At 46.0% G+C, this 10916-nt stretch overlaps 1 protein-coding gene across 1 annotated transcript in view; it reads left to right on the plus strand.

Annotated features, from left to right (window-relative positions):
- RAD51D (RAD51 paralog D) overlaps window positions 1-8017 on the plus strand; it is a 15114-nt gene extending 7097 nt beyond the window's left edge. The window contains exons 4-10 of the mRNA XM_007937311.2: window positions 2014-2095; window positions 2337-2471; window positions 3005-3100; window positions 5333-5423; window positions 5547-5617; window positions 7410-7574; window positions 7934-8017. Of these exons, the coding sequence (XP_007935502.1) occupies window positions 2014-2095; window positions 2337-2471; window positions 3005-3100; window positions 5333-5423; window positions 5547-5617; window positions 7410-7574; window positions 7934-8017 (724 nt within the window). The remainder of the gene's footprint in view (window positions 1-2013; window positions 2096-2336; window positions 2472-3004; window positions 3101-5332; window positions 5424-5546; window positions 5618-7409; window positions 7575-7933) is intronic.
- The last annotated feature ends 2899 nt before the right edge of the window (window positions 8018-10916 follow it).

Raw genomic sequence — 10916 nt, forward strand, 5'->3', positions numbered from 1 at the left:
TAATAAAATTCAAAGCCCCCCAAAAAAAGACCAGACTTACCAGTCAGAAAGAGACCAGAGGAACCCCTGAGACCATTGCCCTGAGAAAACCAAACTTGAAACTGAAGACACTACTGGAGGCCACCTTCCAGCCAAATAATAGCTGGGACTATAAAACAAACAATGTAAAGAATGCACTCCTCAGAACAGTCTGCACAGGAGACCAAAAGGCAACATTTGCCCAAAACCAAAGATGAGAAAGACAGAGAGGGACAGGGAAACTGGACGAATGGAAATAGGGAACCCAGGGAGGAAATGAAGAGAGCTGACACATTGTGGGGATTGCAACCGATGTCACGGAGCAATTGTATATGAACTATTGATTGGGAAAACTAATTTACTCTCTAAACTTTCACCTAAAGCACAATAAAATAATTTTTTTAAAGTATTAGCTATTAGGGAAATGCAAATTAAAACCACAATGACTTGTGATGAAAATGTTTTGTATCTTGATTGTGATGGTAGTTACACAGAACTACAAAACAAAATAAGTCAGTTGCTATCAAGTTAATTCTGACTAATGACAATCCCTTGTGTTTCAGAGTAGAACTGAACATACAGTTTTCAGTGCCTGTGACCTTTCGGTTGTAGGCCAAACCACCTAGCAGCACTGCAGAAGAAAGGCTTGGCTGTTTCTTCAAAGAAACTCTATAGAGCAGTTTTACTTTGTAACACATGGGGTCGCCATGAGTTGGAATTGACTCAGTGGCAGTGGGTTTGGGGGTTTTGGTTTTAGACTTTTGGGAAGTTGCCATGCCTTTCTTTCAAGGCACCTCTGGATGGATTCAAACTGCCAACCTTTTGGTTAGTATCTGAGCACTCAACCGTTTGCATCACCCAGGGACTTGCACGCTGAACTGCACACATGATAAAATGCCACACACTGATGGTGAAATCTCAGTGAGTTGTGTGGATTGTACTAATGTCAGTTTCCAGTTGTGATACTGTACGGTAGTTATGCAAGAGGTTACCATGGAGGGAAACTAGGTGAAGGATACATAACACCTCTGTGCACATTTTGTTTTGCAACTTCTTGTGAATCCTTAAATTATTTCAAAGTAAAAAGAAGGACATATAAACCTATGTGGGGCTGAGATGGACAACGAAGGGAAGACGTTGATGGGGGAGGCAAAGGCTTCTCTGGACAGGTGATGTTTAAGCTGAGAGTAGAAAGATGAGGAGGGACCAGAAAAGGTCCATTTAGCTGTACCCTCTGTGGTGGTTAAGTCGGTGTATCAACTTGGCTGGGTCTGGTTGAGTGGCTGGGTAGCTAGATGTAGTTATTCCCCATGGTGAGATTGGTAATTAACTTCATGGTGGAATCTACTGGAGCAGTTGAGTAGCCGCTTTGGGTGATGGGGTCTGCTTCCTGTATATAAGAAGCAGCTTTGGGAATGGTCTCCAGCTTATAGCATGCTTGAACCCTGCATGTAAGTGAGTTGTTGTTCAGCAGCCTGCCATGCTCTGCTGACCTTGGGACTTTCAATGGACTTGAATTAATGGCCTGCCGTGTGGTTTGGTAACATCAGGACTGTGCCATTTTATTTGTCGACCTTGGGCTTGTCAGTCTCAGCAGCCAGTAGCTGCCTGAGTGAAGAGATGCCTCTAGCTTCAGTGGGCTGGGAGCAAGAGGCAGAGCTGAAGCCAAAGTTGAGGGGTTTTCACACAACCCCTAGAACCTAGCACTTTGAATTCGGACTTCTAGTCTCCCGAAGTGTAAGAGAATAAACTCCTGTTTGTTAAGGCCATCTCATTGGTGGTATATATTTCCTGTCAGAGTGGCAGTAGGTAACCAGAACACCCTTTCCTTCTCACAAGAAAACTCCACCAGAGAAGCCACCTGGCCAGAAATGTTTGGAAGACCACTGAACAGACCAGTGCTTGCGAGGAATGTCTTGCTTTTCTTCCCAAAACCTAGTGACTTCTCCTTCCTACAACATACTGGGTTGATTGTCTTCTTTCTTCTTCCATCAGCCTGGACAAACTGCTTGATGCTGGTCTCTACACTGGAGAAGTGACTGAATTTGTAGGAAGCCCAGGTAGCGGCAAAACTCAGGTACACATGAAGCCAGCAGCCAGGAAGAGCGAGGAGGTGGATGCTTAGCTCTGGGTCCCTGGGGGAGCTTCTGCCAGCTTGCTCATGGGTACAGAGCTGGGTAGAGACGCCATGGGCTGGGAATGGGGACTAGACTGGCCTGTTAGTGTTGCCAGGATCTGTGCAAGATTTGGTGGGGAGCCCCGATTCTGGACCTTCTCTGAGGGCTCAAGTCCTCCCAGTCCTCCTGGTCTCTTGTCAGGTATGTCTTTTTGTGGCTGCCAATGTGGCCCACAGCTTGCGGCAGAATGTCCTATACATTGATTCCAGTGGAGGGCTGTCAGCCTCTCGCCTCCTTCAGCTGCTTCAGGCCCGAACCCAGGATGAGGAGGAACAGGTAAGGGCAGGAGGGCTCGGTTCTGGAGGAGGTTCTGGCACGGAAAGACTCCATTATCCTTTACGTTGCAAGAAATCTTGGCCATTCAGTGACAGTCGCTTCTTGCTTTATAACTTACACTGTGCTGTTAATACTTCTTATATTTTGTAAGCCTCCCTGTTAATGCCATCATCCCAACTTGGATGCTGCCTACACCAGTTCTTCCAAGAAACTTCCTCACTCCTTACATACGCTAGACCAGGGCTGGCAAACATCCAGCATCTGTTTCCAGTCCATTTCTTGTACATGGCGGACATCACTAATCAGTCATGTCACTCTTTCCCGCTGAGCTCTGACTTAACTTTACAATTTGGTGCCCAGGCAGGCACTATGTGAGAACTAGCTTGTTAGACAAAGCCCATTTGGTGTCTTAGACCTAAGTTCTTGCTTCTGCTTTACCTCTTCTTTCTCAGCCTTCCATATTCCTCTTCCTCTCCTCCGTGACACCTTATGCTTTTTTATCCAAAGCCCATGTTTCTCCCACCCCCCTTCAGGCAGGAGCTCTCCAGAGAATCCAAGTGGTGCGTGTGTTTGACATCTTCCGGATGCTGGACGTGCTGCAGGACCTCCGAGGCACTGTGGCCCAGCAGGTGAGCCTGCTGTTCGGCTCCTTCCTGCTTTAATTTAGCCAGTTTGCCAGGTGCTGTCTGTGTACAGGCAGGTGTCCTATTCCAGACTCTGTTTGGAAATGCAGATATAAAATCTGTGACTTCAGCTGTGATTGCTACTTCCAGGATGGAGCTCCTGAGTGCTTAATTCACATACCTCATTTTTAAATGTCCATCTTCCTGCTAAACAGAGGAGCCCCTTGAGAGCCTGTATCGTGTGTTACTCATCTCTGCATTTATGCTGCATCTCTGCTGGATCAGTTAATATTTTCAGCTGAAAATAACAGAGGCTGTCTGACAGACTTGAACCTTGAGGATATTTTATTACCTCATATATGAGTCTGGAGGGTGTTAAGTCCACCCTATCAGGGCACTGCCTTGGTAGGTCTTATCCTCTGGCTCTTCCCTTCATGATTACAAAGTAACTGCGGTGGCTCCAGGCATCATGTCTTCACACATCCATGTCTATTTCCAGGGAAGTAAGAGAGAGATGGCTCTTTTCTGCACCTTTCCCCTTTTATCATGGAAATATTTCTTCAGAACCCACTAACAGGCCTCCCTTTTCCCTTGCATGTATGTAGTTGGCCAAAACTGAGTTACATGTGTATCTTAGACCAAGGGCCGGGTCTATCTTCCCCAAAATCAGAAGATTCCCTTTAGTACCTGAATATATGCAGAATCCTGTTACCAAGGAAGGGGCATTTAGAATGGCATTTGTATTGGTACCTGTTTACTAGGTACTTATGCAGGGTTGGGTCCCCTGGGTTATAGACTATTAGATTTGGAAGACAACTTAGAATAGTTTATCTCAATTCTCTCATTTCAAAGCATAACATGCTCTCATGGGCCTATGTACATAAAGTAAATCATTTTGCAAACTTCATAACTGGTAATAGTTGATCATATTACTTGTCATGGCAGTCATAGCTGGTTGTGACTCACCGTGTTGACACATGAAGTTGAGGAGTGCTGAGCTAATCTAACCCTTTTGTTTTTAGAGATGAGGAAAGTGAGGGCCAGAGAGGTTAAGTGAGTTGTCCAAAAGTCACCACATATTTAGGACAAGAACTAAACAGAATTCAAATCTCTCAACTCCCAGGTGAGAAGACTATATGTTTTTTTCCATTGTAGGACAATTAGATGGTATGTTTTCTATTAATACATAGATCATAAACTCAGTGGCTTAAAAGAACACATGTTTTTTAATCTCATGATTTCTGTGGGTCAGCAAGCCAGGCTCCAGGCATGGATTAGCTAGGTCTCCCACTTAGGGTCTCACAAATTTGCAATCAAAGTGTTGGCTGGGTTGTGCTTTCATTTGAAGGCTTGACTGGGGAGGAAACCACCTATTTGGGCAGTTGTTGGCAGAATTCACTTCCTTGTGGCCATAGAACTGAGGGCTGCCACTGTTGCTGCTTTTAAATATTTTGCTGTGTTTTTGATGAAAGTTTATATAGCAAATTAGGTTCCTGTTTAACAATTTCTGTACATACTGCTAGGAGCTCTGGTGGCATAATGCCTAAGGCATTTGACCACTAACCAGAAGGCTGATGGTTCAAACTCACCAGCCACTCCTCGGAAGGAAGACTGGACAATCTACTTCCGTAGAGATACCACCTTGGAAACCCAAGGAGAGGTCACTATGAGTCAGAACTGACTCCACGGCCCTGAGTTTGGGTGTTTTTGGTTATGCATACTGTTCAGTAATGCTGGTTTCTTTTTCCACGCTGTGTCAACATTCTCATTCTTTCTGTTCTGACTGGTTGTTTCCTTAGTCTAGCTTCCTTGTTCCTCACCCTCCAACTTTCTCATCTTTTTTGTGTTAGCCTCCCACCATCCAAATTGGGGGAGGAGGGAAATAAAAGCATTGCTGAAATTCCTTGATTCCTGTGCAGCTGTATTTGGGGTTGTTAGGTGCTATTGAGTTGGGACTCATAGTGACCCTATAGGACAGAGTCAGACTGCCCCATAGGATTTCTTAGACTGAAATCTTTATGGGAGCAGATCACCAGGCCTTTATCCCTTAGAATGCTGGGTGGGTTCATACTGCCAACCTTTTGGTTAATAACCAAGTACTTCACCAGTGTGCCACAAGGGCTCATTGTACTTGGGGAAGAGGGAGTTTCTTACTAGTTTCTGGTAGAGCAGCAAGCCTGTCCTGGAAAGGGTGCCCCCTGGAGGCCAGTTGGCTCATGGCGCCTGCTTCTCCCCCAGGTGATCAGTTCTTCCGGGACTGTGAAGGTGGTGGTGGTAGACTCGGTCACTGCAGTGGTCTCTCCACTTCTGGGAGGTCAGCAGAGGGAAGGTGAGTGGTGTGGCAGAACCCAGGGTCAGAGGGATTTGATCCTGCCTCCAAGCTCTGGAGTTGGTCTCTAGCCAACCTGTCCCTAAGCCCCTGCCACCCTACCCCTCTGCTTCCCTCTTCCAGTCCTGGCCTTGATGATGCAGCTGGCACGGGAGCTGAAGACCCTGGCCCGGGACCTCGGCGTGGCAGTGGTGGTGAGGACATAGGCTTGGCCAGCTGTGCCCGGTCTCCTCCCTGATCCTTGCCTTTGCAGAGGGAAGAGATGAACTTGATTTCTAGTTGTAGCACTGTATTTCCATTAAATGGTTGCTGAACCCTCAAAGTACCCTTTAGACAGCGGTCATAGTCCACCTTCTCTGGGTCATCTGGGGCTCTGGACAGTGAGGAGATTGGATCATAAATAGCCAAAGGGATCAAGGATAGTCTTGCTTTTTATTTATTTTTTTGTCATGTTTATTGAGGTATAATTTACATGGAAGAATTTCTCCCTATTTGAAGTTTGTCTAATGGATACGATCATATGTAGTCTTGTTACCACCACCACAATCAAAGGTATGGAATAGTTTTATCATCCCAGATAATTCCTCTAACTCCAGGCAACCACTCATCTCTTTTTTGTCACAATAATTTTTACCTTTTTGAGATTTTCATATAAATGGACTTTTTAACTTTTCCATGTATGAAGTAAGTTTTTAAAAGTATATGTTTTTTATAGGAAGGATAAATATATAAGATTAAAATCTGTAATCATTCTCTACACCCACTGAAACTATATTAATATTTTGATATCTCTCCATAGAATATTTTTCTCTGAACATAATATGTATATTTTTAATCTATTTTGTAACTAAACTGTAACCTTGTTTATTATTATTTTTTTAAATCTCAGTTTTTAAACTGAGCATCTTTAAGAATGTCTTTTTTAGCAGCTACATATTATTTTGTGCAATGCCTGTATCAGAGAGGTCGGCAAACTTTTTCTGTAAAGAGCCGGTAAATGTTTGAGGCTTTATGACCATATGGTCTGTGTGGTACTTACCCGGTTCTGCCATTGTAGCGTGAACGCAGCCATCGACAGTGCAAGTGCATAAACAAAAGGTCATGGCTATGTTCCAATAAAACTTTATGAACAAAAACTGTTGTCAGGCTGAATGTGACCTGTGGGCCATAGTTTGCTGACCCAATTTCCTGATCAGTAGACCTTTATGTCCTGACCCGTTGTTTTCTTATATTATGTCCTCAAGAAAAATTTATAAAAGTATAATGGGCAGGGATACACTTATCTTTAAATGTCTAGATATACATTTCCAAGTTTCCAGAAAAGCTATACTAATTTGCGTGCCCACCAGAATTGTAATAGGATCTGGCTTCCTGTTCTTTTGTTTTATTAGAAGATTCCAGGGCTTCCCCCTCCCATCTTCAGGATGTATGCAAGCACCTGCTGTGGTGCCAGGCTCTGGGGTAGGTGGTGGGATTCAGTGGTCAACCAGACACAGCCCCTGCTCTTGGGAGCTCATTGAGGATGCTCTGAGGTTCAAGTTGTTTACGTCTGACTAGGCTTGGGCAGAGTAGAGCTGACTGACTAGATTTGGATCCCCCCCCACACACACACACAAACACACTCCCAGATGCACAGGATTGGCTGGGCATGGTCTCAAGAGGCCCATCTGTTGGGTTGGGAGTATAGCAGACTCAAACCCACTACTGACTTCTTAGAAAAGTCAACATGGTGTTGCTTATTCCTAGACATGTGCCCCATTGCCCTCTGCTTGGGGTCAAGCATGAGACCTCATGGTTTACTAGAGTGAGGTAGACACAAGTCAGGAGCCCTGGGTCTGGTTCCAGACCTGCTGTTCATAAGTTATGGGGCCTTGAGGAAGTCATTTCGCTGCTCTACACCTCAGTTTTCCCATTTGTAAGATGAAGCTATAGGAATAGGTGTCCCCTCTACTACATTACAGATCTGTGAGTCTGATTCTGCCATAGGTGACCAACCACGTGACGCGAGACAGAGACAGTGGCAGGCTCAAACCTGCCCTCGGACGCTCCTGGAGTTTTGTGCCCAGCACCCGGGTTCTCTTGGATGTGGGAGATGGAGCAGGCACATCAGGCAGCCAACGCATGGCATGCCTGACCAAGTCTCCCCGTCAGGTGAGCCAGCTCCATGGGGGAGCCAGTAGTCTGGGCAGTGGGGCGTGGTTTCCATGAGCACAGGTGTTTATAGAGGAATTTTTAAATACTGAAATCCTGCAACTAAAGAGGCTGCCCCTTGGGTTGCATAATTCAAAAGCGTACCTTTCCTTAGGAGACACTGAGCTTCTGTCAGGGGTAACAGATAATTTAAGAACAGATAAGAGTGATATTTGAACAGCCTGATAAACCTAATTAATGTCACTGTACATGTGGAGATTGTTGAAATGTCAAATGTTTTGTTACATATATATTTGCCATTATCCAGCCAAGAAGGAAAAAAAACAACAAAACTTACCTTTCCCTCCTACCTCTTCCAGCCAACAGGAATCCAGGAGGTGGTAGACATCGGGATTTGGGGGACTACAGAGCAGAGCCCGGTGCTAGAGGGTGATCAGACATGACTGGCGCTATTGACTGTGAAGCAGGGCACATCGAGGCCCCCCACCTGCCCTACCCATGAATCCTGTGCTCACCACCACCCAGCACTTGGGACTGCAGCAGCAGCAGCATCAACGGCAACTCTCAGGCTGGCCAGAGGACTCCTGGACACCCCCAGTGAGTGGGGAAGAAATGTTTGGATTCCTGAGTTTCACCCTCTGCAGGAGCACACTGACATAGGCAAGAGAAGATGCTACAGTGGAAGGACCCAGAAGTGCATACTGGTGCCTAGTTTCCTTCCTTTGTCTCTACCATATATGTTTCCAGTGAGAGCTGAGTGCATCCTAGGTTGGGCATCTCTGAAGAGGCATGCTAGTGACAGTGGATGACCTTGTGTGTCACCATCTGATTTCACATTCAACCTGACACAGTGACTGAGTCATGAGGCCTCTAGCCTGCCTTTGTTTCTCTTCTTCGTCACCTTTTTTCCTCTGTCTTCTTTCCATCTGTAAGTTGGGGACCCTTTTCCCTTAGCTCTGTCTCTGAATTACTGGGTGGAAATAGCCTCATAAATGCAAAACTCTTCCTTATATGTTCTGCTTTTAAAAGTATAGGAAGGAATTTCTTTGAGGCCCAAAGCCATCTCATTTCCCCCCGGTGGTTGTTTTCCCCACCTGGCCCCAAAGAACGGTCCTTCCTTCTCCCCTCCCCCTCCCCTCCCCTTCCCTCCCCTCTCTTCTCCTGCTTTGGTTTCACACACCTGTACAAATCACCCTGACTAGGTGAGAACGTGAGCTCCCTGCAGTCCCAGGGATATAATTTAACAGGAAGGGAGGATGTGACCTGCTCTTGGTGAATCCAGCCACTTGTTTGATATGCATGGTACCCTGTGGGGCCTCTCCACAGTATAGAGTAACCAGAGGTGCTGAACCATGGCCTTGCCCATAAACAGACAGAGGGGAATTTGCACAGTAAATAGAGCCAGCTAGGAAAATTGATGCTGGCATAAATAATACATAGCAAATTTAGTCCTTTATGCAGAAATTCATTGCTGGTGGCTCCAAGATGCAATATAATTACACCTCTCTTCCTGCCAGCTGTATCATAGCCTAACACCCTAGTGTATGAAATAACCCCCCTGTCTGTTACCAGCACTGTGGCCATCCGTCTGAGAGCCCTACCCTGGCTGGAAGTGGAGGATGACACCAGAGAAGGGAAAATAAAAGGCAAAGTGGAAAAGTGATCGGGATTGCTTGCGGACCACATTTTTTAAAAAAAGGATGCATTTCTTGCTTAGAAAGCCTGTTGTTTAATTAATTAGTTGTGTCTTGACTGCAGGAAAAGAAGTCAGAGTTATAGGCTGAAGAGATGACATTTAGATGATAACAGCAGGATAGAAGCAAGAAGCATGGAGGATTGGGAAAACCAAAACCAAACTCACTGCCATGGAGTCGGATCCGACTCAGAGACCCCGCCTTGGGTTTCCAAGGTGGTATCACTACAGAAGTAGATTGCCCAACCTTCTTTCCGAGGAGTGGCTGGTGGGTTTGAACCGCCAGCCTTCTGGTTAGCTGTTAAGTGCCTTAGGCACTATGCCACCAGAACTCCTGGAGGATTGGGAAGGAATGACAGATTGGCTCTAAGGTCTCTGATTGAGTGAGGACAGGATTGGTGAAGCCAAAACTGAGGGAACTCTGACACTTGCTTTCACAGAGTCCTTAGGAGAAATTAATCACTAGTAGCTTTATTCCAGCTCAGGGGATTTTACCCAAATGGATGAGTGTTGGCACATTCTGACAGCCACAATGGAAGCTAATGCCTAGGAATGGCACATCCTTGCTAATCATAGTACCATTTGGGCCCATGACAGACATCACTAATCAATCCTAGCTTGTTTTTTTTTTTTTTGTGGGGGGGCCTCAGGGTGTTTTGTAGCCTCAGAGTCTATCTTGATACAGCATTCCAGGTAGCCTCTACCAATCAGTTGGAGTTGGCATTCAGGATGGAACTTGGTTGCTGTCTCTGCCCCGGACAGATCGGCCATGGTCCTGTATGTGGGGAGCACAGGTACTTTGTACCTGACTCAGAACCTTAGCCTTTCGGAGTTTGAAAGGTCCGTAAAGATCCCCTGGCCCCCATCCCATCATTGAACAGAGACAGCTGAACCCAAAGAAAGGATGTGACAGTTCCAGTGGGAGAATGGGAATTGGAACCCAGAATTCCTGATTCCTAGGTCAGGGCCCTTTCTGCCCTCATGCTACCTTTATTTTGCCACTCCAGCTGAAATTGTCACAGCCCTCATCCAGGTGGCTGCTGTGGTCACAGGAAGGAGCTCCATTCACTATTCCAGTCCACAGAACATTTCATACAGCACCACATCCCTTAAACTTTGCTTCCTCTTTTAGACCTTGTTCTTAGGCCAGGGCTTTATCTTGCCCCAGGCACTGCCACTGGTCATGTCCTGCTCTGGAAGTCCCCCAGCAGGCCTTGGGCCAGGCCAGCTCTCCTGCTCATGTGCCTTTTGCTCATGTCTCTGCCTCTGCCCACCCCTGAGTGTGTCTGGTACACACCCATCCTGACGTCCTCCTTTTCTGTGCCTCAACTGTAGATGTTTCTAATAAACCCCTACAATACTCATTTATACTTACTGTTCACATTTCTATCTGTCCAGTAGCACAAGAACCAGTATAAGGGTTCATGCGAATTTTTCTGACTCTTTCCTCATTATGGGAGCTCAAAACCAAAAAACCAGACTCACTGCTGTTGAGTCAGATCCGACTCATAGCAACACCTCAGGTTTCCAAGGAGGTATCTCTGCAGAAGTAGATTGCCCAATCTTCCTTCCGAGGAGTGGCTGGTGGGTTTGAACTGCCAGCCTTCTGGTTAGCAGTCAAATACCTTAGGTACTATGCCACCAGAGCT

Source organism: Orycteropus afer, unplaced genomic scaffold, assembly GCF_000298275.1.
Source record: "Orycteropus afer afer isolate SDZICR_OR568_19922 unplaced genomic scaffold, OryAfe1.0 scaffold00042, whole genome shotgun sequence".
NCBI lineage: Eukaryota > Metazoa > Chordata > Mammalia > Tubulidentata > Orycteropodidae > Orycteropus > Orycteropus afer.